The following is a 27460-nucleotide window of genomic DNA, read 5'->3' on the forward strand; positions in this document are numbered from 1 at the left end:
TTTTTTGGAATCCATTCTTCTGCAAATGGTTCCAAACAGTTTTCTGGTCTATACTCATTTCCTGGCCAATCGAGCGAGTGCTCATATGCCGGTCTACTTGAATGATTTCAACGATTTTATCGGTTTCCACGACTATTGGCCTACCAGTACGGGGTGTATCTTCGACAGCCATTACAACAGAACGAAATCGGTCAATCCAACGCTGTGCTTTGCGAATCGTTACAGTATCGGGTCCATAAACTACACTATTTTTTTCGGCCGCCTTCGTTGCAGTTTTATCTCGCAGGTAAAGGGTGTCACCTTCGTGCCAAAGGAAATGAACCCGCCCAACGCGTCGGAGCTTCGCCCAATAGAGAAATATTGGGCGATTATGAAGCAGGCCCTCCGGAAGAACCCAAAAGTTGTCAAATCGGAGGCGGACTTCAAGAGAAAATGGATTTATGTTCAAAAAAAACTACAACCTGACGTTGTACAGAACCTTATGGACGGGGCAAAGAGGGAGGTGCGAGCATACGAGCTTGGGCTCGAAGTATGAATAAAAAGAAAATGCCAAAAGTTGTTTAATAGTTTTTATTTTACTGTCTAAAATTTTCAAAAGGATCGGTCTACTGGGCGAATTTCTACAGCGTTTTTTCCGTGATGCAATTTGATGTGACACACCCTTTAGTAAAAACGTAAAATATGCCGAATTACTTGCTTGGTGGACTCCATCTTTGACGCGCTATAACTTGAGACTGAAAAGGACAATCACAACACTGTCAAAACGACACTTATACCACAGTTTGTCGTCTTTAAATAGCCGTATAGTATGACCCGATGTGATAAGTACAACACAAGATATGTTGCCAATATACGACATTTCATTCTCACCAACCCAATATATGTTTTTTTTAAATTTTTTCATATAAAATAGAAGTTATGTAGACAATTTAAAAAAGTGAGTCCAAGCTGGTAAAAAAATTATTTTTGACGAACTTTATGGAACATCGAATTTTTATGAAATTTCGAAACTTCGAATTTTTGTATGTTAACAATCATTTTAGCCACAAAATATGAATTCTGATGGGATTTAAAACCAAAAAAGCTCTCTATTCTCCTTCTAAATGCAGCCATTGTCGAGATATTTAAATATATTTCTAATTCGTTGTCTTTTTATAGTAAACTAGCTGACCCGGCAAACTTCGTCCCGCCTAAAATCGTTTTGTTTATTCACGATTTCTTACTCAGCGCAAGTTCACGAGTCCAATCGCAGAACTGTTCATTGATTGATCTTCTAATCGACCCCGTTGAATATACCTTTTACTATAAAGTTCTTAGTACTTCTACCAAAACTCATCATTATAATATCAGATTATTTTCAGACACAATTCTCGTTCAAGATTTTTCAACCACTTGCAAAGAACATGTTTCTCCGTTTCATGCTTCATTGGTTCTTGAATTATGGAGAAATGTATGCTTCATTCGTATACCCTGGGTAACTCCCAAACATATATTATGAGCATAATTATTAAAAGAGCCTATTTGCTTTAAAAGAAACAATAACTTAGAAATATTTTTTTTAAATATCTCGAGAATGGCTGCATTTAGAAGGAGATTAATAGAGAGTTTTTATGTATTAAATCACATAATGATGCATATTTTGTGGCTAAAAATTATTGTTGACATACAAAAGTTAGAAGTTTCGAAAATTCATAAAAAAATGATTTTTTAAATTGTCTACATGACTTCTATTTTATATGAAAAATGAAAAAAATAAAAATGCATATTTTAGTTTTTTTTGTAAATAAAAAAAGATTACTAATTTTTTTCTCAATGTATATTTTTTTCACGTTTTAACATCAATACTCTATAACTCTTTCTAAGACACTATTTCGGTACAACTCACAGTTTTTGAGATATAAATTATTAAAGATTTCTCTTACTAAAATCGATACGCCCTTTTCAAAAGTTACACTTGAGTCGAAAAATTTCCGATTGCTGTGGAAAATTTATATTTCCTTCAACCCAAATAGAACACAAACTGTCATTCGAATCAAAAATACTCGTGTTTTGTCATTTGTCGATTTCATTTGTAATGGCTCCATAGCGTTCAAGAGAATAAGAATATTTTCTATTTCATGGTCGTTGCTACCAATCCGGTTTAGTGGCTACAGAAAAATGTGTGCCTCTTCATTCCGTTACAAACATTCACACAACATACACACATACTCAAACTCAAGAAAAAAATGTACGCGGTTACCGAAACAAACTTAAAACCTCATATTAGCTCAGAATTATACACAGCTAGAACAGCTAAAACAAACACAGTTTCAACTTGCTCCGTTATGCGGTATAAGTTGAAAGAAAGGATGTACACTCTGTCCAACTTCTATAAGACCACCCTGATTATATTTCGTTGCAACACAAACAGTTAGAATTTCAACTAGATACATTCATACATTGTAGAATGCTTAGAACAAAGCTTATTTAACGTCAATTTCGTTCAAAAGTTGTTTGTTTATTTATTGCGCTTAAATATGATAATTTCAGCTGTTCAGTTTCTATAAGACCATTTCAAAATTCATAAGTATTATCAATGAAAAATTCAAAACAATCGGCAGATTTACTTATCAATAATTGGTAGCCTTGTCATTTCAGTTAACCCTCTACAACCTAACCCCGCCTTTAGACGGGCTTCACGAATTTTTTTCTTGATTATTCATACATTATTTTCGATGTTCATTCACACTAGCACGTCTTCAAAATACATTCATCTATCATACAAACACATTGGTTTTATGTTGGCTGGTTTCTGCTAGGAGTATTTTATGTCGAATGTCGGAAATTCGAGATACAAGAGGGAAAAAATATTCCGATTTCGGTCGCGCACTTTAAACGAAAAACATGCACACTTTTTGAACATTTCATTGGTGGAAAAATTGTTCGGTAAGTTTATTTTGATTAGTATTTTACGTTCGACATCAAGTGTTTTATTATGATAACAAAAAATTACGGTTTTTCGGTAAAAACCACAAACCGCCTTGAGGCGGTGTTGGGCAGTTAAGCGAAAAAAAAATCAGACTCCTGCTGAAGTGTAATCTACTGAAAATTAACATCGGATACAGCTGTTTTGCAGAAACTGAGTCTGTTTTGTTGTGTTTTTTATAGGTTTGTTTCCCAGTGCGGTATGGGGACATGACGAAGTACCCCAAAATTGATTTTTAGCTCATGTTTTGTCATCCCGATTTATTACATTGCATGAACCTAAACATAACAGAAAATGTCATGACTCTTAAATACTAGTAAGCATTTGTATAATATATGGTACAGCCAATATAAGATAAATACGAGCGAGCGAAACAAAAGACAAATAAGCTTTCCGCATACTTTGCCACATACACGGGCCGAGATATATATTGCCCTCCTCCATGCTCTCCTTTTTACTCTTAGAAAACACTTTCCAACATTATTTTATAATCAGGTGCAATATTATCACGCATTTACTCAACAGCGTCATTAGCTATGTGGATAGCGTAGTCGTGTAAAACAGCCTTGCATTCCAGCCGGTCTTGGTTCGATCCCCGTTGACGTAGTTTGGACTTTTCTTATGGGTGCAATCCCAAAAAAGGTGAAAAAGGAAAAAAAGAAAGAGATGCTTCCATACAAACATACATTTTAAAGCGTTGGAGGACAGATGATTTTATTTACCCATTTAACGTTTCAAGGCACGAAATGGCATGGTTTCTGTCGAAATTGAAATGCTTCCTGACAACGCTAGTTTGGGTACAGATCCTGAAGACGACTTCGGGAGCGAATGGAAATTGAAAAACAAAGAAAGATACCACTAAAAAGCTGAGATATTTTTTTTTGTGAACAGTCAAATGTGTCAGGCCTACCTGTAGGACCCGAAAAGTTCACTGGATCCGCTGACAAAACTGATCGGGAGTGTACTAAATTTAAAAACATAAAAAACATTTTTTTTTTAAATCCTCATTACGAAATCCTATCATGCCCAGATGTTTTTCAAAACTCCTGGTCGCCCACGTATGATCACCACAAAGAAATCATGCACTTCGAAGCGAGCGTATGTTCCACCCTCTGATGTCAGGCATTATAGAATCGGTCATTTGTCCAGATACTCCGGAAAGAGAACTTGCAAAGACCCGAGATGCACATCGGAAAAGTAAGTCATATATCGTATATGCGACATCAATTTACACCTGCAGCCAAACCAAAATTGTTTTTATGCTTTCCATCGTAAGGACCAACTACTACGAGCAGTTCAGTAGAAAAATGATTTTTTTCGACCAGGTACCCAACCCCGCCTTAAGGCGGATTACTGGTTTTGTGGTATAAATAAAAAAAAAAATCCCTTACTTAAAAAAATTGCCATTATATTTTTCGATTTTTTCATAAAAAAAAGACGGGTGGGTAATGTCGGGGACATAACCGGAGTGACGTAGGACTATACAAAGGGGACAGCTTTTGTTAAATATATATTTTAAATATATTGTTTTATTTTCCTCTCCTACGTGAATACCTACCTATCTACCTGAAAAATGGATTAGTTTACTGTTTACTCTTTATGAACATGTTGATGGTTCTGAAAAGAACCTTTGGTGTTGTGTTTTTGTTATCACTCGATATCCCCATCTTGTTCGGTTAAACCTTCCTGTTTAGCTATTGCGTTTGCCACTCGCCACAGCTTTCACAGTTGGAAAATTTCTTTCCGTCCAGCTTGTGACATATTGTACAGAAAATTACATTTAATGGCACGTCGCATTACCACCACTCAATGTCGGATTGGAGGTAATTTTAACCTGTAATTGAACATTTGCGATAACAGTGGTACAGTGTCAACTTTCAATGTGGGGTCATAATTTGGACCCCGAAATCTATGTATACAAAAAATGTCCAACTAAATATGTCGCATTACAGGTCCATCCAATTAGCTAAATGTCGAGCTAAATGTAAATTGCTGTACTTTCAATCTGGAAACAATTTAAGAATTGGTGAAAATTGAATAATCGGAAAAGTCCCCAACTATCAATAAGCTCAGAACAACTGCCAAATTCACATACTCATCAGATCCTGGCAAACAAATTATGAAAAAATCTATTTGTGTTTTATTATAATTTTGGATATTATTTTAGAATGCATTGAACTGTATTTCGTAAACTCTTTTTTGAAAGGTTTAATGACCCTGATAAGCGCCGTGTTTTATGAAATGGTTCCAATTTAGAAAACTTAGTACTCGTGGTTTAAAAAAAATCATTTCGAACGCCCTCGATGCCGCCTTGTTCTGGTTTTGCCACCAAAGCAGATTGTATAAAGAACAAACTTTTTTCTTCCGCTACCTGCTGTCGTTTTGCGATTGCGTTTGCCACTCGCTGCAAGTGCCTGTTGTTGTCTTGATGTCCACCGAACCGAATGTGGTCTGTTCTGAATGCGGGTTTTCTTATCGTCGCGAGCAACTTTGCCAGCTAACTCGATCACTTCGGCGGCCGAAACTATATAACGCCGGCTAGGTGGACTGATGCACTGGTACTAACGCGCTCGGCCTAGCTATCCTTGCGGGGAACTCCAGACTAACTCGGTTCGAGCGAGATTTTGCCTTTTCCTTCACTTTTCCTCCTTTGCCATATCCAACCATGGCTGCTTGTGTTGGTTTGTTGATGTGATGTGATGCGAAACGATGTGGTGTACGGTTTGGATGAGAATGATCGTTACGGCAGCGGAGCGGGGATTTTTAAGCTGACTGGCTGGCTCGAGAATTACGCATGTGTGAGACTGCGACCAATGTTTCGTTCATATTTTTTCTTTTTCCTTTCCAATCGTGCTTCATTGTATTTCGCTGCTGCTCTGGTTGCCCGTTTTGGTCGGTACGATTTGAGGAGCACAAAATGGACCAATCAAAAATGGGCACATAGTGCATTTGGACAATGCTTGATATTTCACAATTATTCAATTATTTATCTCAAGAAAAATGAAATGTTATTCGTTATGATAGATGCGTAGATATATTTCCTATCAATTGATGCAAAAACCTTTGCGATCTATTGAGAAATGCTCGAGTTATAAGCGTTCCAAATCTTGCATTTTTTCTTACCTGTTCAGTGCCTAGATTTTCATTTCACCCCCTATATCTTCCGGTTAGACGTAGTCCTACGTCAAAATATGATCTACTATTGGGCACAGAATCCAGCCCAAATCATTTCACACAAATTAAAAATTTGGGGATTAGAGAATTAATAACCTGAAAAATTTGTGTTGGCATATTATTTAACAAATTTTGCTGAACGGATTTCTCAATATTTTCCCATGTCTCCGATATTGCGGCCTTGAGTTCATCAATCTTGGTGTCCGGCTTTCCCTCAGTGAAGATTCTGTGTACAAGGAACCCCATTTTTAACAGGATTCAAGTCTGAAGAGCGAGCCGGGCAGTCCAAAAAAAATGGTTTTTGGTCCTTAATCCATTGATTAGTTTCCGGGCTGGTATGAATAGTAGCATTGTTTTGCTAGAATGTGAATTTTTATGACGATATCCACGCAAAAACGGTAGGAGAGAGGAGTCAGAACATGTATGTAATCCTTAAATGATGTGAAAGCTATCTTGAGCTTCCCGGTTGCACAGAATCCAGCCTAAATCATGCACGAGCCTCCACCAAAATTTCAGGTTGTTGAAACCATCAGGACCATCCAAATTGAACTTTTTTTCCTCAGTGTTTCCCACTTATCCCCTAACTATTTCCCACTTATCCCGGTCAGAGAATTTTAGTTTACGTGGAGCTCTGTCCTTCTTACCGTATCCTTGAGGATTCGCCAAATCAATGTGCACTACTTGATGGGATCGTCCAATCCTACGAATGATTTCTCTTATACCAACATTTTCTTGGTGAAATGCATCGATTTGTCTTTCTTCTCTCTCCGTGAACACTTTTCCCTTTGGCATTTTCCAAACTAAAACAACGGAAAATGTAAATGGTCTACAAACTTGACACTTGAAAAATACAAAAACATTGCTCAGCGCTTGCACACACACACACATATGAAAATCATGAAGTGTATGGTAGTCACCAACACCTACACACTAGCATATACATTGAAACATTGTTTGTTTAAAATGACACAAATCAGCAAGATCATCATTGGACATAGTGTACTAATCAAAATTTCTTCTTCAAAACTTCTGATATGATTCATTACTTTTTCATCGATGATCAGTGACCTACAGAATGCAGCTGACAGATTTGAAATCGATAATCTTATGATTTTAATGGACTAATTTAAAGTACCTTATAACCTCACAAAAAAAGCTTCGTTACTATTTAAAAAGTAAGAAAAACAATTGGAATGCATTTTATATCGCCGAACCAATAATTTTACCTTATACAGAACTTAATCCAATTCCAAAAACAGCCTATGTACATAATCAAATTATAATCAAAAACGAAAAGTTAAGTTTTTATTCAACCAATGATATCACTGTAATGAAAGGCCTTACTGGAATGTCTTATGAAGCGAATGAAACCTGAACGATTGAGCTAATTTGGCTCAAGATTAGTATTGACCGAATTTTGCCTATTCCGATACTTCAGTCTACCAATAGAGAGTTAATGTTGCAACCATTGCCACTTTATCACAACATGAAAATAGATATAGGAGAAATGTGTAATACGCACCCCCTAAGCGAGAATGGATTTATCTTGACCGTGCTCTCAAAATTTAAGGTAACAACAATGTCAGTACGTTGATCAGTTAACCTTTAGTCATCTGTACTCGTTCTGTATTTTAGATACTGAATAACAAAAGTGCTACGAATTTTATTTTGTAAGGCGCTCAAATTCTAAATTTCCAATCATACGGTGTTAAATGGCCCAGCAGAAGTATAATATGCCCATGAGTTGTTTCTCTCAGAGACTATAAAGCTCAGAGAAACAGCTTGTATGAATGAGAGATTCGATCAATCTATTTCCTTCATGCCCACCAGCGAAGAGAAGAAACCGTTCCTCCGGTGAGCGTATTCTCCCAGTATTCGTGCAATAATTCTCCAGGCCGCGCTCTTGTTTTTCCTGCATTCTCTGAGCACATAATATAGATGCCAGATGTGAAGACATGCTTTCGTTGTCAAGACATTCAATTTTGTGAAAACATACTGAGGTCATTTCAAAGTATGTGAAAACAATTGTTTGTGTGATTTATCGAACATGATTTAGAAATATCGTGATGGTTTGCTCGTTTTTGTTCATTATGATTACATTTGAAGACATTTATTCGTACCATGCAATGATATTTGAAAAAATCATCTGGCATGCCTCACATACAAGCTATTTCTCTCGTGAGAATGTTTACGGCCGAATACGAGCAAATTGCCCCGATCGAGGGTATGCCATACTGCCCGATGGTAAGCTGATACGGAAAATATCAAATTGAGGAAGAAAAGAATCCTTTCTTACCATTTTCTTCACCTGAGATATTCACTGGGAACACGACTCAATAGATATGACCCACAGTTATCGCCTCTGAATCGGGTTTAAGCAACAAAAACCTTATAGAAGTGATGTAAAAAATTACATCGAAAATCGCTTCCAAAGAAAATTATTTTTCTTATTTTTTTAAAGCATGTTACAAATGTAAAACTTTCATGGTAGGATTCTATCATTGACTAGCACGTTTGCCTATATCCATTGCATTTCTATTCTTGCTGGTTTACGAGAAAATAAGGTGGGTCAAATTGCCCGGCAGGCGCGTTTTAGACACATCTCCTCTACTTGGAAACATTCTCGCAACCTGAACAACAATTTGAGTTGAAGATTATTAACCCTTTCGGGGCGAACAGGCTCTCATTCTGAGTCGCTCTCTTGGAGCGAACAGAGAAGGTTCTGCCGTTCACTTATTATCAACTATTGTCCAATAATGTTCACTAATTATTCGAACACGCAAACACTACAGGATTCCCACGCCGGACAGTTATAACGTGAGATATACCAGATGAGGTGGTTAATTAGGGAGGGTAATGAGTGTGAAGATTCATCACAACAAGCGCTGTCCATTTCACTCCATCCGTTTGGCACTTATTCACCCATTCCTTAGCCTTAAAGGGATTGCTACTTTTGTTTCTAACATTATTTTTTTTTTCTTGAAAATGTATCTCTATTCCATTCCAAAGTTTCTGAATTCCATCTCACCATAACACAAGAATTGGTGGCGGACTTAATTTACATTTTCCTCACATCCATTCATAAACTCGCCGCTCATTATATTTTCTCTATCTTCTTTTGTTCTACACAGGAACTATCTTCTCAAGAAGCGCTTCTCCAAGGGACCAAACAAGATTGTGCTTTCGCGGTCTGACTTTGTCTTTCCTGTTGACATGAGGAGGGTAAGTTGCAGATAAGAGCCTGAAGCTAGCAGGAATCCCACAATAGACGAGCATCAACAAGAAAACACTTAGACTTCACGATAATAGCATTTCAACAATGAAAATTATGAATGTCTCTCATCGTTAGAAAGATAATTGCCTATTACAATGTCTATGTGAAGCCTTATTTTACCTCACACTTTTTTTGGTTAAAAATTGAAACATTCCGGACTCTAATTATAAGACACATTTAGCACGTTCTGTGTTTATCTATTCAACATAATAACATCATCCACCTCATAGCTCACCACATTATCCTTTATTATCTTTATTTACACCACTACGCCAGGTTGACGAGGGTATCGAAACGATGCTGAGCTTCTGGCTGCAGCAGCTGCAAGAGTTTGGTGGCCCGGAAGTGGAGAAACCGGATCTGCTGAAAGGCTCCATTGGTACGCTGAAAAATCTCGGCCTCTCGACCCCACCGAAAACCAGTTCGGGCAGTGAAACACTGGTCCGTCATCACGCCGAGTACGGTGCTGCCCTGCAGTTTAGAGCTCGGTACAATGTAAGACATCTGTGCTATTTATTCTTTATCCTGTTTGGTGTTTATCTTTCCTCCCTTCTATATCTATCGTTTACTATCAGCTACATGTAGAAACTACCCCCATCGTTAGCATCCGATATTGGAATTCATTGGTTTTCATAGAATTTCTTTTCGTCGTATTTAGGGAGATCTGGTGCAACTTAAGGAAATTCCACAGGGCTCCAATTCTTCGCAGGAGCTTAAAACCAAAGCGATGGATTTGCTTGTAACAGCGCGTAGCTTACGGCATGGGAATATCAACCCACTGATAGGTAAGCTGTATACAAAACTATGCAAATTTAGTATAGGGAACATATTTAGGATTATCTATATTCTCGTGAAGATTACACATGTAGATCTCACCAAAAAATAACATAACATCGAGCATGATACTACAATTTAGGAGGATTTTATATCCACTTTTCCTATGGACGGAAGGTATCTGAGCAGCATAGTTTCAAACCAGAAGAGACCCTGTGTTGCTTCTCGTGTGCATTGTTTACATTGTTGTGTATGTTATATTGATGAAACGCATATGAAGCATAAACCTATCAACAAAACTGAGACGTATCATTTCGTTTGAACAATATTCCAGGGGGAGAAGCAGAAATACTATACACACAGTGATTTCGTGTTAGGTGACGATACTCCTTTAAGAACAATTATATGCAATTGGTTAATTCTGTACATAATATAGTTATGGATAAAAGACGATATTAAATGGAATATGTTTCTTGAGAATTGAGTATTGGCCAAGCGTTAATCAATTTCACTTTTTTTTTTAAATTATCCCATATGTTAGTTTTATTAGGCTCAATTAGCTGAAATGCTAAATGAACCTAATAAAATGAACAGATGGGGTAAAAATAGAAAAAGGCATGAAATTGCTAAGATCATTGGTAAGTCTATTCAGTACAAATATTTATATAATTGAACAATAAATAAGGTGCAAAAAGTTTATGGTAATATTATGTATGATGTGATTGGAAGATGCGTTCAGGTGAGTGTTGCCAACATAGGTGGTTCACCAGCAAGAATAGAAATGCTTCGTATTTCCACTTGTTTATGATTTTCTTTACTGTAGAGTGGGTTCTTCCAACAGCAGCTGCAATGTCTTTCTTCAACAATTCATACTTATTACCATTGTACGTGTAACAATATCTATTTCTTTCTCTAACTTGCCATTTAAAAAAATATCAAACATCAATAAAAAACAAAATCCAACGCTGCCCAAGCAATGGTTGAGTGGTGACACCAATCACTGATGAAAAAAGAACGCTAATTCGCAAAAAAAACTCACTTACAAAACTAATTTGTTCGGAGAAATTTATGGTGTACACTCAATTTTGCGATTCCTAGAATAGAGATTGTTTTCAATTTTTAGGAATAAAATTTGCAGAAAACTTTTCTCGGAATTTTATAATCCCCTTAAGTCCGACTGAGCTGAAATTTTGCATAGGGTGTTTTTTGTATGAGGTAACTTTTTCAAATTTTAGGGTTAATTTTTTCCCATACATTCATTGACACCCTAGTGTACGTATATGTGCAAGAGACCTTCTCCTTTCTACCCACATACCAACCAACGCATGGAAACGAAAGGTACGAATCATTCATTCCAAGGGTACGCTTGGTAGTTTGTGATTGCAGCACAATTCGCAATGGAAAAATGACTGAACATATCAACATTGCTGGAGTTTTGTTGATAGAGGAGATGTGTCTAAAACGCGCCTGTCGGGCAATTTGATCCGCCTGATTTTCTCGTAAACCAGCAAGAATAGAATTGCAATGGTTATACACAATCGTGCTAGTCAATGATAGAATCCTACCATGCAAGTTTTACATTTGTAACATGCTTTAAAAAAATAAGAAAAATAATTTACTTTGGAAGCGATTTTCGATGTAGTTTTCTACATCATTTCTATAAAGATTTTGTTGCTTAAAACCGGTTCAGAGGCGATAACTGTAAGTCATATTTATTGAGTAGAGTTCCCAGTCGATATCTCAGATGAAGAAAACGGTAAAAAAGGATTCATTTCCTTCTCAATTTGCTCGCTTTCGACCAGATAGCATTCTTACGAGAGAAATTGCTTGTGAGGGATGCCAGATGATTTTTTTTTCAAATATCTCTGCATGACACGAATAAATGTCTTCAAATGTAATCATAATGAACAAAAATAAGCAAACCATCACGAGATTTCTAAATCAAGATCGATAAATCACACAAACAATTGTTTTCACATACTTTGAAATGACCTAATTATGCTTCACAACATTAAATGTCTTTAAAACGAAAACATGTCTTCACATCTGGTATCTATATTATGTGCTCAGAGAATGTAGGAAAAAAGAGCGCGGACTGGAGAATTAATGCACGAATACTGGGAGAACACGCTCACCGGAGAAACGGTTTCTTCTCTTGGCTGGTGGGCATGAAGTGAATAGATTGATGAAATCTCTCATTCATACAAGCTGTTTCTCTGAGCTTTATAGTCTTTGAGAGAAACAGCTTATGAGCATATTATACTTCTGCTGGGTCATTTAACACTATATGATTGGAAAATATAGAATTTGGGCGCCTGGCGAAATAAAAATCGTAGCACTTTTGTTATTCAGTATCGAAAATACAGAACGTTTACAGATAACTGAGGGTTTACTAATCTACGTACTGACGTAGCTGTTATCTTAATTTTCAATAGCACGGTCAAGATAAATCCATTCTCGCTTAGGGGGTGCGTATTACACACTTTTCCTATACGTAAGGCAACAATTTTTTCGTGTTAGCATGAATACCTGCTGCAATATTCGCAAAATCGCAACATATTTTCTAAATCTTGTTTTTGGTACATTGATTTAAAATCGCTATGAAAAATTAAAATATTTTTTGTAACAATACGGTACTTGTTCGCTAACTGGGTTGGAAATTCAACCCAATTATAGAATTCCGCTCGTTAACCAGGCTGCAAAACAGCAAAGCAAAACATCAAATTAGATATGATGCCTATTGTTTGTACATGAACAGACTGCAGCCTAGTGATGGCAGGCCCTGTTTAAAAGCAATCCAGTTAAAGTAGGCCCAGTTAGATAACGACTATTGTAATAATTCAATCTTGTACAGATATTTTTCAAATTTTCAAAATTATCTGTCTATTTTTTCATGTTTGATTGAATCAAAATATGTCTATAGTGAAGAGTGTTACTGTCAAAACATGGTGGGACAAGAATGCGTGTAAATTGTAATAAATAAAATCATTGAAAATCGAATTGTTTTTGTTTTTGAAATTCATTGAGCATAGATATAGAAAAATATTCAGCTAAGCTTCTTATTGACCTAATTCGAATCCTACCCAAGCAGCTGTTAGGAATCTATCTTGATGTAGGTTTCATCGTCCATGACGAACTTCGTCAGCATCGTCATGTACATCTTACGGGATCGGAGTCGCTGCCTACTTACATATTGACAATCCGGCTCATTTTTCAGCGTGATGGATGGTTGTAGACGATTCTCGATTCAGACTTCCTGACTTTTGACAAACTTTTATTGGATTGGTGACATTTGAAACGTAGACTTCAAGGTTTTTTCCTACATCGATTCTCAGACCTTTGTTCACAGAGTTTTCAGCTGTAACAGAACCGGAAGGAAGGAAGGTATTGAATTAGAGAGACTTTAAACTCTGAGAGTTCATTCGTCTCTAAAACAGAACCGGATTGATCTTTTCGATACATAAACTACACATTATCGTCATTGTTCTACTTTGCGCCTATTGCTATTGTTCTACTATTCGCATGATTCTCAAACAAAAAACTGATAACTATATAACTTTAAAATATACAATTTTGTATTAGACGAGATAAACATATTTATAGGACGTTTCATGTAATATATCAATCCATTTTATTCACAAATCGTGACCATAAACTCACATCTCGTGAATCTTACGCTAAAAGGCGTAAGACATCTATCACAAACCAAAAACCAAATTAAACCCACAACTTTGTCACACTTTATTGTGAACAACACAAAGCGTACGTACGTTATCATTAGCTCATTGTGTATATTAAATCTGCTGCCTGTCTCGATGGCCACATAAATAAACTCCGGCTGAGCATTACCCTATTGATTTCGACAGCGCGTGCCAAAAGGAATGGGGATGTCTTCTCACTATATTTCTAATTAATGAGATTTACGTCCCCACTTTCACTAAAAAGGCAAGAAATAGGTTGGGACCTGTGTGAGATGGATGATCTGAAGATGAAGATATCCTGTCAAGCAGAACGGGCTAAATATGCTCGAGAGCAGCAGACACAGAAATGTCACCCAAGTTGTCATGGAGAAACAAACAATTGAATAACTCATTTGATAAGCTTGATATAGTGTACTAGAAAACAACGAAAGGATATTAGGTTGTTATCTCGAAGTATTGATATAAATTCTATGGGTGAAATATATGTGGCCAGAGTCTGAGCAAAATAGCTAACCAAACCGGAAACTCTATCCTATATATCTAATTTTACAGCATGAACGTTCTTTCGTGCAAGTTTGAGGAAACACTTATTGAAATATTTATCATCATTCACCCACATATTACCACGTTGCACTAGCGCTAGCGTGCTTCCGAAATCATTCAGTCGAGAGCATATTACGTTTGCACTTCCCGTCATCACGCACAAATTGCTACATAAGCACGATGAAATAGGGTTCCCCAAATCACGATCGGATTATTGCAGCGAACGAAAAGCACTGAGAGCTAATGAAATACAGCATGTTCAGCGTACAAGATTCTCCGGATGATGTCCACAAACGGGTTGGTGCATTCGATGCGCTGAAACTGAAAGAACCAAGTTCGACATTCTGATGAGGTTTGAGGTTTTCGGTTGGCATATTAGGTTGTTAGCATATAAACAAGCATATCTAAGAGAATATTATTCACATTTTGATCACGCAGACTGCACGATGTACTCCAGTGGTTTGATGAAAAGAGGAGAAAATTAGTGGCAGCATAGTGCTATTAATTTTTAATGATTTTGGCATCATTTAATTATGATGGATGGTAAATGAATCACTGAATTTCTCCAGAACATGGTATATTGCAGATTTGCAAGCGTTGCTCAGGTGTCGGTCTATTCATAATGAAATTTTACCTTTTTTTTTGTGACCACTTGTACATAGTATGCGTTTTCATGCGTTTTCAAACAATCTTTGACAGCGCTATCAGTTGAACTGCGGAAGTTATAATATAATAGTAAAAAGCAACTGCGTTCCATGATTTGTGCATATTGGGAGCTTCATTCCGTAGCGAAGAAAGTGGACATCGTCAAGCAATTTGAGTCCGCCGGATACCCGTTCCGGTATCTATAATTTCCGTACACTTCTGAAGAACAATGAGAGCATTGAACGGAAGCCTGGATCTTGCGATGAACGGGGAGATTTACAGCCTGCCTGCCGGAAGTTGCATCCCCCATCCAAAAATATCATCCGTATGAGGGTGTAATGTTTTGGTCAGATCTGGCCTCCACCTATTACGCGAAGAAGTCGCTAGAGGTGATGAAGCGCTTGAAGATAGATGTGGTTCCGAAGTCAGCCAACCCTCCGAATGTCCCCCAGTTGCATTCCATCAAGAATTTCGGCACAAACCGGAAGCAGAGGGTCTACTCCAACAATTTAGTGGCAAAATGGAGGAGCAACTAATAAATGAAGGTATGGAAGAACTGAAAAACATGCCAACAGGTATGTTTTCGAAAGCAATCGCAAAAGTTCTAACCAACTGACGAAAGGTCGCCGAACAAGGCGGCCCAATATTTATGTATCATGGTCAAGAAAATTTAGTTTATGGGAGATTCGTCCCATCAAATTATCTTTTGTAGTTTTTTTATCGCCACCCGAAAATTATCCATTTTTTAATGCAAGCCTTATTCATCATGATTCTTATAAACTCATGACAGACAAACGTTGCGAAAATCTGAAACATGTACTACATGGGCTGATAAGTACCGGGATTTTTCAACAGATGGCGCCATTAAAAATTAACAAGATTCATTTCGAGAGGTTCATCTGTCGCTAGTTTATGCGTGAAGCTTCCTGACATTTCGTTTATTTGTTCACAAACTACAGTGGTTTAAGTGTCACTACCTGAGCATTGGTACAGAAAATGGAAAAAGAGGAATATCGTATTTTGATCAAACATTGTTTTTTGATGGGAAAAACTCCTGAACAATAAATGCAATGGTTGACGAAATGTTATTCCATTTCTGCATTTCTGCAATCGTTGGTATGCCGTATTGCCTGATGGTAAGCCGATGCGTAAAATATCAAATTGAGAAGGAAATGAATCCTTCTTTACCGTTTTCTTTATCTGAGATATCCACTGGGAGCTCTACTCAATGAATATGACTCACAGTTATCGCCTCTGAATCGGTTTCAAGCAACAAAAACTTTATAGAAATGATGTAGAAAATTACATCGAAAATCGCTTCTGAAAAAAAAAATATTTTCCTTTTTTTTTTTGAAGCATGTTACAAATGTAAAACTTGCATGGTAGGATTTTGGACATGAAAAAGTTATCCGCGCGATGGGTTCCACGTTTGCTGAACGTCGACCAAAAACAGTGGCGCGTTGATGTTTCAACAACCGGTTTGGCGTTGTTGAAGCGTAATCGAGTGGACTTCTTTTGACGTTTTGTGATAATGGATGAAACGTGGATCCATTGCCACACTCCTGAGTCCAATAGACAGTCTGCAGAGTGGCACTGAAGCATATTTCGAAGATTTGAACGTTTCGTACTACAGAATGAAATCAAAACTATGTAGAGGAATAAGTTCAGCTTTGCCCAAAAACCGATTGTTTTCATTAAAAATCCGGGCTACTACTTTTCAGCCCATGTAGTAGTTATTTGATCATATTGAACATACCTATTTCAATTCTGAAGCTCAATCATCTTCTTCAAACTATGTGTAAAACAATATTTGATTCTCATTTAATCATTCCCAGAGCGAAGAATTGCGATGCATCAACAGTGCAACTATCAGCCATTCATAGGGGTTGTGAGGGCAAATTGATCATGGGGGACAAAGTAGTCACCTGCTTGTTTGGTAGTATATCTATTGGCTATAGATACCGTATTGATAATCACCTTATGTTTGAAGAATTTAATGAATTCTGAGTCACCCTGTACTTCAGTAGAGCTATCAGTAAGTCAAAATATAAATAAAAACAGAAATTGCTCTCTCGATAGCCATTCGGCCGTAGGTCTGTGCGCATGGTATCTAAAGAATTTCTCGAGAAATATTCAATCTGATAAGTTGGACAAATCTTCAGTTTGAGCGACTGTTCACATATTCTAGGGGAGGTGAACAGATATTTCGTTTGATCTCAGCGATTAATTAGCATAGAAATCCGATTGATGTTTGGGGGCAAAGTGGTCATAGGTGAATAACGACTTACAATGTTCTGTTTACTAAAGCTGATATACCTCATCACATTCTGCTCTAGGAAAGGTTGCTTTTGTGACCTTGACCCGGGAAAAATATGCCACTCCAACTAAACCAAGCATCATTATGCGGAACCTTATGTGTGTCTTACTAGTTTTTGTATGCATGAGAAAATTTAAATTACGACTCTAGGTAAATAGACCAAGCTTTTTTCGTACATGTACCTACTATATCAAATATGATTTGAGCAAATTTGGACGAACAAAACGCTTAAATCTATCCCATTTAGCTTGATATGTGCGAGTTACCACTTTGTCCCCACTAGGTGACCACTTTACCTCCAAGCAAAAAAATGTTCGATTTTTCACATTTTTTTCTAATGATAAAAAATGTACTATTTTGAATTTTTATAGTGAAAGTCGTTCGCTATCTTGAACAACAATGAGTTGAACTATAATATTCTTCCACAAAAGAGGAATCGAAGCTGGAAATGGACTTATTCCTTTGGGTGACCACTATGCCCCCACTTCCCCTAATCTACACCCGTTGTAGTGTAGAGGATATTCAAACCCATCTCCATACGGTAGATTTCACCCACCCGCTTCCAGATTATGTGCTATAAACAGATATATTATTGGAGATTTCGATGGAACAGCCCCTCGAAACCAAGGTATTTTGATGTACGAGCAAGAGAAAATTGATAACCCTGAGCTATTTTAATACCCCATACCAGTGATATTCCTCATGCTGATATACAAGAACCAAGATGTTAATAGAGCGCCAATCTAATTATGTACAGTTTGTCTACCGATTTAGTTGGCACGAAGAGAATATGTGTATCTAGAAAAGTTTTATACAAGTTATGATCACAGATTTCATGACAACCTTAAACACAAGCAACCGAAAATAACAATTGATTCAATCAACGTGTCCGTGTTTACTTACACATGATTAACATATTGCAATTTATTCGTGTGTCACTTCGGCAAAGTAAATGATCGAATGCAAACTACTTGAAAAAGGTCATCCTTCCCCTTCGTCGACCCAACCACTGGCACTGGCCTCCAGAAGACTCACAACAATTGTGGACACTGGCGGTGCAATTTTGTAATTTTAATTGAATTTATACTATGCGTGGGTGTTTCACACGTAGCTGCACCGATAAACGTTGTTTCCGATTGCCACCATAAGTGGATAGCGCTGAAAACAGTAGCTTCGATGTTTTCATCGGCCACTTAATTGGTTGTATTTTCTTTGCTCGATGTTATCCCCACAGTGAATGGCAGTCCCCGTTCATATTGATTTAAGACCAGCTGCTTTCCGAAGCAAATTGATATTCACGCTTTATTCGGTTATATTTTATTTCGAGCACAATTCAGTTATCGCTCGTTTGAGTTCAGAAATAGTAGACGCAGTTTTGTTTAAAAACAACACAAAATTATACAAAATATTGTGGCAAAGCACGTGGCATGGTCAAACAACTAATTCAACTTTGGAGTAACAAAATTGTATATTCAAAACACTCTTGTTCACGCATTTTGTCAATCAAGTCTATGGTAATGTACATAATAAAGTACAACCTGCTATCGTAATGTTTAACGCACAATATTTTTTTTAATATAAAAATAACGTACAATTTGTAATATTTTTAATATTTTTCACGTCAATTGAGGATTAATAGGAGGAACAGGGGCCAATTGGAAGTCCACTGAACAAACTGTCGGCCATATTCAGTGGCAGCGTGCTCTAATCCTTTGCGGGCATGGGAGTCGTACTGGTCGGAATTATTTTTATCACTGCTCTGATACACAACTTGCAAGATCATGAAGAAAAACAATTTTTTTTGTAATCTTCAGACATGTGTGAACATGAAGGCTAATTTTCGACTACATGTATCGCAAACATAATTAGATTGACGTCTTCTGCCTGTCTTAAATCGTATAACTTTTACACAGGCCTTGTCGCATATAAATTCGTATCAAATTATAATGGAATAAAATATCAATTAAAGAATGCACCATGTGTATCTGAAATCATATAAAATTCAAAAACACGATTTTAAACACCATTGATGTATTAAGCCGTATATCGGTATGACAGTCATCCTAATATCGCGTTGTGCGGTGTTATATACATACATTCTATTTCTTTTATATAACACTGTCAGGTCAAATCACATATCTGTGTAAGAAGCATCGTACACCGTTATATACGACTTTATATTTATACAAATATAATATGACACATCCAAGGAAGGGTCACTAGACATTAGGAGACCTTTAGAAAAAGTGTGACTTGATACATTGTTGGATAAAGTATAAAATTAATAAAGTGTCTTGTTGTAGTGGCTGAGAGCACACAAGAGTTAATATACGGTAGAATATGCTTTCTCCGACATTCTCGCTTTACATTTTGGAGTCCATGGTCCCATTTGTAACGTCCAGGTTTTCATTCGTACCTGCCAATTCCACCCCTTGATGCCACTTGAAGCCATTGTCGACATTTTGAGCACATTTTCAAGATGGAGTAATCTTCAAGATATTAGAGGTTCAGGTTTTGATTCTTTGAAGAACATTTAGCAATGACTTCAATTGACTATTAAAAACTCAAAACAAATTAATCATGCTTGCTTCATAGTGATTCAATTTTTTTTGAAATTGTCGACACCGTACCACCGTACCAACGAGAACTACGTTGGATAAGTGATATTGCTGTTTTTTGTTCGATCCTTTCAGCTGTGAATTACAAGTTGTTGAATAGAGAACATCAACGATAAAATTCGGAGCCATTTACTGTCACAGTATTTCAAAAAGAAAAAAAAGCAAGCCGCACATCTGAAATTCTGAATAGTGTTCATGTTCCCGATACTGTAACAGTTAATCGCGTATAGCTTTGGTTTTAGTTAGGTTTTTACGCAAAAAAAAATCGACTAGCAAAAGAAAGACCGTTGTTGAAAATGTCAATGACATTATAGATATGAATTAAATTGTTAGCATGATAGCACTGTTTCCACTTTTGGAACGAAGGATAAAAACATCTGGGAGATTACATCGACAAAAATACTTTAAAATTTACTAACTATTTGCATCTGAATCCGTTCCTCATTGCATGCTAACTGTAAAGCGATTGTATTATGCCACTGCCCATATGATGCTCATCAGAGAATTCCATCCATCTTCAATCGTAATATGATAACATACTGCGGATATAGAGCTGGAACCCATCCTTCAAATACGAGCGATTTGAAAAAGAGTGCAAATGGATTTTGATGTTGACGAGGTTTCATCTATCAACTCAATCAAAAATAACTTTAATGAGAGACAGTTCCATTTTACTGTTCGTTGTCCATAGTGTTATTAATCTTTAATCTTAGACCGAACGATTGTCAGTGGCATTATAGTTAAGAGAAAATAATTGACGCTACGCTCTTATCATGCACTCTTGATGCAATTGGATGATCAAATATTTATCAGATCTTTGTCATTGAATCATTCGATAGCCCACACTCACTGGGATAGTATGGAGCTGCTAGTTCCAATCCAATCCAAAAAAAATCCAATTACGTTCCGGTCGACGGGACGATCTGATGCGCCGCTGTGTCGCATCGACGCCTCGAATCACAATCCACCAGCTGATGGAAAGCGATGTAAATGCCCAACTTTTCACAAATGGTATTTCAATTTAGAAAAAAAACAACTTAGAGCGATGTGTTTTAATTTACAATTTAATATCTATAATATTCATATATCCATATTAACATTGAAACATTGCTTTCTGAAACATCATTGATTTTTCCTTCTCGATAGCACACAGCAACACCTAATATGTTACTACTCCCGAGAGGCTTCCTATTGGCCCTTTGCTTGAACATCAGCCATTTCACGATGAGAGCTCGTGATTCAATTATCAGCTGTCACATCTTATTACATTTGCTCCAAATTGCTAGAAATGATAGGACTGGGAGAAAGGAGATATCAAGCGGCCGTCACCGATGAAAATGGTAGCACCGATTTCTAGTCTAGACAGAAATACTGTTCGGAATACTGTGAAATGACGCTTACTAGATATATCAATTTATCACCAGTTCGGCACTGCAAATTTATTATGTCTTTTGTGAAATTTTGAAAAAAAAAATGAAATAGATAAAGATCTTCAATTTATGAGTTTAACTTAAAAGGTCGCTTTAAAAGCGCCGATGAAAAACAAACTAGATGACGTTTTCAAAATCCTTAATTCAACGTGTGAACCACATCTCAGGGTAGAACTTTCCAAAGAAACACCCCGTTGGCCATACACAAAATCCCATCTCATATACACATTTCAAAGCGTCATTCCACCAGCTATATGCACTCGACTTGCCAATATATCATGACACATGCAGTTCGAGTTTTATGGCCCTTCGACACATCTATAGCAAATCAACCACAATCAGAACCCATAACATCAGGCTGTATGACGTGACTAACGATATGGTTTCTCCACAGTTATTAATTCGGAACATATTCTACCGCAACCAGCCATAAATTCCGTGAGCACAAATAGAACTCTTCTCGTTCTGGCATGAACTAAAGTCCTAGGAATGCATCTGCTTCTGCATGGTAACCGCTGCTTGCATCAAGTCGAAAGTCAAGCCTGCCATATACACATGAAGATGAAATTCATCATCAGCGTCATATAACTTCGTCATCGTCAACGGCAAAGCCAACAGCACAACATACGGCAATTTGGTCAGTCATAGAAGCGAGAGATGCAATTCCCAAATTGCACAAACCGTTTCTATTCCCTGAGAAGACATTTATGGTAACCGTGTTGCTAAACGATTCACCGTTTAAAAGTGTATATCCTTACGAATGTGTGAAAAATATTGGATTTGTGCCACCGATGATGGCCATAACGAAACGCTTATCAAAAATAATCCTTACTGTTAGAAGACTCACTGAAGATATCTAAAACCATCGTTCATGAGCCTCTGGGGAAGCTTGATCACGTGATTCGCTACGATATATGAGGTCCGTACATTTTGACCCAACAAAATTTAATGGATTGCATCTCCATCTGTGACTCGCTGCACAAACGCATCGAAATCCTTTTTTTAAAGTATATCGTGACCATCGATGAAAAATGGATTTACAAGAACGTTGAGTGATATAAACCTTGGGGTAAGCGAAATGAACCACCATTAAGTCGGTGTGAGTAGAATGAAATTATGTGACCAGACGATAAATTCCAGCAATTTGTATTTATTTATTTGTTTATTCATTTATAGTGATACTACATCCCATTGAGAGATTAGATCTTCTTCACAATTTTTCGCTTTCCTGTACACCACCGTATATTGTTCTGAGCACTCGGCATTCAAAAACTCCAAGTGCTTGTGAGTCCTCTTCAAGCATCGTCCATGCTTCGTGCCCATAGAGAACAACCGGTCGAATTAGGGATTTGTACATGGTACACTTCGTACGGGGTCGGAGTTTGTTGGACCTCAAGGATTTGCGAAGCCCATAGTAGGCACGACTTCCATTGACAATGCGTCTTCGAATTTCACGGCTGTTGTTGTTGTCAGTTGTTATCAACGAGCCAAGGTAGACAAATTCCTCTACCACCTCGAGCTCGTCGCCGTCGATCACAACACTACTACCAAGAAGAACTCTGTTGCGATCAGTCCCTCCAGCTAGCATGTATTTAGTCTTAGACGCATTGATCCCAAGCCCAATCAGCCCTGCTTCGTGTTTCAGTCGGGTATACAAGTCGGCTACCGTCGCATGTGTTCTTCCGATTATGTCAACGTCGTCGGCGAAGCAGATAAACTGACTAGACTTGTTGAAAATTGTGCCCCGCATGTTGAAGCCCGCTCTCTGCATAACACCTTCCAGCGCCACGTCGAAGAGCAGACAGGAGAATCCATCGCCTTGTCGAAGTCCCTTGTGAGTCTCAAATGATTCCGACAGCTCACCTGAGATCCGCACACTGCACCGCACACCGTTCATCGTTGCCTGAATCAGTCTTGTCAGCTTTCGGGGAAAGCCGTGTTCGTCCATGATCCTCCATAGCTGTCGTCGGTCAATTGTATCATATGCGGCCTTGAAATCGACGAAGATGTGGTGTGTAGGAACCTGATACTCGCGGCACTTTTGGAGGATCTGCCGCAGTGTAAAAATCTGGTCCGTCGTCGAGCAACCGTGCATGAATCCGGCCTGATAACTTTCCACAAATCTACTTACTATTGGCGATAGGCGGCGGAAGAGGATCTGAGACAAAATTTTGTAGGCACCATTCAGGATTGTGATGGCACGATAGTTCCCACAATCCAACTTGTCGCCTTTTTTATAGATGGGGCAGATTACCCCGTCCTTCCACTTCTCCGGTAGTTGTTCTGTGTCCCAGATCCTGACTATCAACCGATGCATACACTCTACAAGTTTTCTCGGACCTCCCTTGAAGAGCTCCGCTACGAGGCCATCCTTACCAGCTGCTTTGTGGTCCTTGAGCTGATTAATGGCCTCCTTAACTTCACCCATCGTCGGGGGTGGTGCGTCGTCATTGTTCATTGCACCGGTGTAGTCCTCCTCAACGCCGTCTTGGTCTCCTGTCTGCGCGCCGTTCAGGTGTTCATCGTAGTGCTGCCTCCATCTTTCGATCACCTCGCGTTCGTTCGTCAAGATGCCTCCTTCCTTGTTTCTGCACATTTCGGCCCGCGGCACAAAGCCTTTGTGCGAGGCGTTTAGTTTCTTGAAGAACTTCCGCGATTCTCGAGAACGATAAAACAGCTCCATCTCCTCCCACTCTTTCTCTTCCAGGCGGCGCTTTTTTCCCGAAAGAGATGTGTTTGCTGCCTTCGTTTCAGTCTGTATCGTTCCACGTTTTGTCGAGTCGCTCGTTGCAGCATGGCTGCGCGTGCTGCATCCTTCTCGTTCAGGAGCGCTCGGCACTCGTCGTCAAACCATTCGTTACGTTGTCCTCGTTGTTCATACCCGATGACGGTCTCTGATGTGCTGCTAATTGCTGATTTTAAGGAGTTCCAGCATTCATCGAGGGGAACAGCATCCAGTTCGTCTACCCCCGGTAACGCAGCTTCAAGACGCTGCGAGTATGTTGCAGCAACGTTCGCCTCCTGTAGTCGTCGTAGGTGGTACCGTGGTGAGCGCTGGTGGCTTATATTATTGACGACTGACAGTTTAGAACGCAGTTTGACCATCACTAGGTAGTGGTCTGAATCGATGTTAGCGCCACGATAGGTTCTGACGTCGATGATATCTGAGAAGTGCCGACCGTCGATCAAAACGTGGTCAATTTGTGTTTCTGTTTGCTGTGGTGATCTCCAGGTGTAACGGTATTGGAGGCTGTGCTGGAAGAAGGTGCTACGTATGGCCATGTTCTTGGAGGCAGCGAAGTCGATAAGTCTTAGGCCGTTTTCGTTGGTTCGCTGATGGGCGCTGAACCTACCAATTACCGGTCTGAATTCCTCCTCCTGGCCGACCTGAGCGTTCAAATCACCGATGACGATTTTGATGTCGTGTTTTGGGCAGCGATCGTATTCACGCTCTAGCTGCGCGTAGAATTCTTCTTTATCGTCATCGGTGCTGTGGACGTTGATAATGCTGATATTGAAGAAGTGGCCTCTCATCCTCAATCTGCACATTCTTTCATTGATCGGCCACCAACCCGTTTTTGCATCTCCCCCATCACGATGAAAGCTGTACCCAGCTCGTGTGTGTTGCCGCATCTCTGATAGATGGTATATCCACCATGGAACGATCGCACCATCGAACCTTTCCAGCACACCTCCTGCAGCGCTACGATGTTGAAATTGCGGGCTCTCAATATATCCGAAAGAATTCGGGTACTCGCAAGAAAATTGAGAGACTTGCAGTTCCATGTTCCGAGTTTCCAATCTCTAGTCCGAGTTCTTTGCGTGGGTCTAGTCTGATTGTCCTGTCTCGAATTTCTTCGTGAATTTTCCTGTGCGTTTTATTTTTACGGATGGCTTGCAGGGCCTGCACCAACCCCCTGTCTCGCCGGAGGACCGTCGTGCACAGCTCTTTTTAGAGTCCCCGCTGGCACGGAGGCAGTGATCAGCCGCCCCTAACATGGGGATCAGACGCTGTTTTGAGCCGCACCTCCATGGTGAACAGACGCTCATAATTGTATGAGACTGATAGATAAAGGCAGTTTTTGTGCCTTCTATGGATGCTGTTTGTAAGACCGGAAATGCCACGAAGAACTCGGTATGGTTAAGCAGTCATAACACTGCCTTGCGGCGAGTCAAACCGATAACATAGGGTTGGGCTCACAACTCCATTCCATAACAACGCCGCCGCATTGGAAACACTAACTTCACCCTTAGATTCCCAATCATCAAACAAGATTCCTCCAATTACATCATCTCACGTGTAGCCATATCCATCTCCCACATATTACGGAATACAAAGACTATAACATTGAACATACGATCAGCGATTTAAATTTCATCCGGGAGATAGTACTCTTCTTATCTTTCGAAAATAGATTGATCCGATTTATTAGGGAAACCGGCCTGTATGACAAGATCTAGTCATTCCAATAGGGACGAATGACATTCGAGTTGAAGTCCCTTATGAACAAGGTTTACGACGACAGGTCAAAATTGTTTTTGAAATTGTCGACACCGTTGGGAGGAAAATTGTTTCAGGATGGTAGAATTTTCAAGTGGCGTTAAATGTAGGGGGAGTGGGGTCATAGTGGTCACCCTAAGGAATATGTCTATTTCCAGAGTCCACACACCACTTCAATTCCCGTTTCTCGAAGAATATTATAGTTCAACTCATTGTTGTTCAAGATACCTAACGGTTTTTATTATAAAAATTCAAAAAAGTACACTTTTCACCATTAGAAAAAGGTGAAAAATCGAACATTATTTTTACTTGGAGGTAAAGTGGTCACCTAGTGGGGGAAAAGTGGTCACTCGCACATATTAAGCTAAATGGGATATATTTATGCGTTTTTTTCGTGCAAATTTGTTCAAATCATATTTGATATAGTGGGTACATGTATGAAATAAGCTTGGCCTATTCACCTAGAGTCTCAATTTAAATTTTCTCATGTATACAGAAACGTAGTAAGAAACACATAACATTCCGCATTATGAGACTCGGTTTAGTTGGTGTGACATATTTATCCAGAGTCAAAGTCACAAACAGATCCTCCCCAAGAGCTGAATGTGATGCGGTATATCAGTTTTAGTAAACAGAATATTGTAAGTCGTTATTCACCTATGACCACTTTGCCCTTAAACATGAAAGTAATTTCTATGCAAATTAATCGTGAATTTGAACTGTCATCCAAACTGATGATTTGTCCAATATATCAGATTAAATAAACTGAATTTCACGAGAAATTCCTTAGATACCATGCGCATAGAACTGCGGCCGAATGGCTATCGTGAGAGCAATTTCTGTTTTTATTTATATTTTGACATGCGGCAGCTCTACTGAGGTACAGGGTGACTCAAAAGTCATTAATTTCTTCAAACATAAGTTGACTATCAATACGGCATCTATAGTCAATAGTTATACTACCGAACAAGCAGGTGACCACTTTGCCCCCCATGACCAATTTGTCCTCACTACCCCTAGTGAGAAATTGTGAGACAAAACGTTGCACCTATAAATAATCAGTTAATGTCGGTTTATGAAAATGATTATTTTGGTTCTTTCCTAAAAAATTATACAACATGTCCGAACAACTCAATTTTATTTTATATTTGTACTTTTTCGACCGATGACATAACTTCATTGATTTTAATCACATGATAATTTCAACTTCCTACTCAAGCCTACACCCAAACTAGCGTTGGCAAAAACATGTCATGTCTATTTTACACGACCACGCTATCCTCATGTCTAATGATGCTTCGGCAGTTGTTCAGCAAATACGTGATAATATTGTACCTGATTATATAATGAAGTTGGAAAGTGCTTTCTAAGAGTTAAAAAGGAGCGCATGAAGGAGAATAATATCTATCTCGGTCTGGGCCGTGTATGTGGCAAGGTATGCGGAAAGCTTATTTGTCTTTTGTTTCACTCGCTCGTATTAATCTTATATTGCTGTACCATGTATATTATACAAATGCT

At 38.5% G+C, this 27460-nt stretch overlaps 1 protein-coding gene across 6 annotated transcripts in view; it reads left to right on the top strand.

Moving 5' to 3' along the window:
• Positions 1 to 27460, top strand: part of LOC129775073 (uncharacterized) — a 237057-nt gene that overhangs the window by 179444 nt on the left and 30153 nt on the right. For all 6 annotated transcript variants that reach the window (XR_008742849.1, XM_055779312.1, XM_055779314.1 and 3 more), the window contains 3 exons: positions 9271 to 9361; positions 9690 to 9908; positions 10072 to 10198. Coding sequence is in view for 5 of the 6 variants with exons in the window: in XM_055779312.1 (XP_055635287.1) it covers positions 9271 to 9361; positions 9690 to 9908; positions 10072 to 10198 (437 nt within the window). In the remaining variant the exon portion in view is untranslated. The remainder of the gene's footprint in view (positions 1 to 9270; positions 9362 to 9689; positions 9909 to 10071; positions 10199 to 27460) is intronic.

Source organism: Toxorhynchites rutilus, chromosome 3 (genome assembly GCF_029784135.1).
Source record: "Toxorhynchites rutilus septentrionalis strain SRP chromosome 3, ASM2978413v1, whole genome shotgun sequence".
NCBI classification, from domain to species: Eukaryota; Metazoa; Arthropoda; class Insecta; order Diptera; family Culicidae; genus Toxorhynchites; species Toxorhynchites rutilus.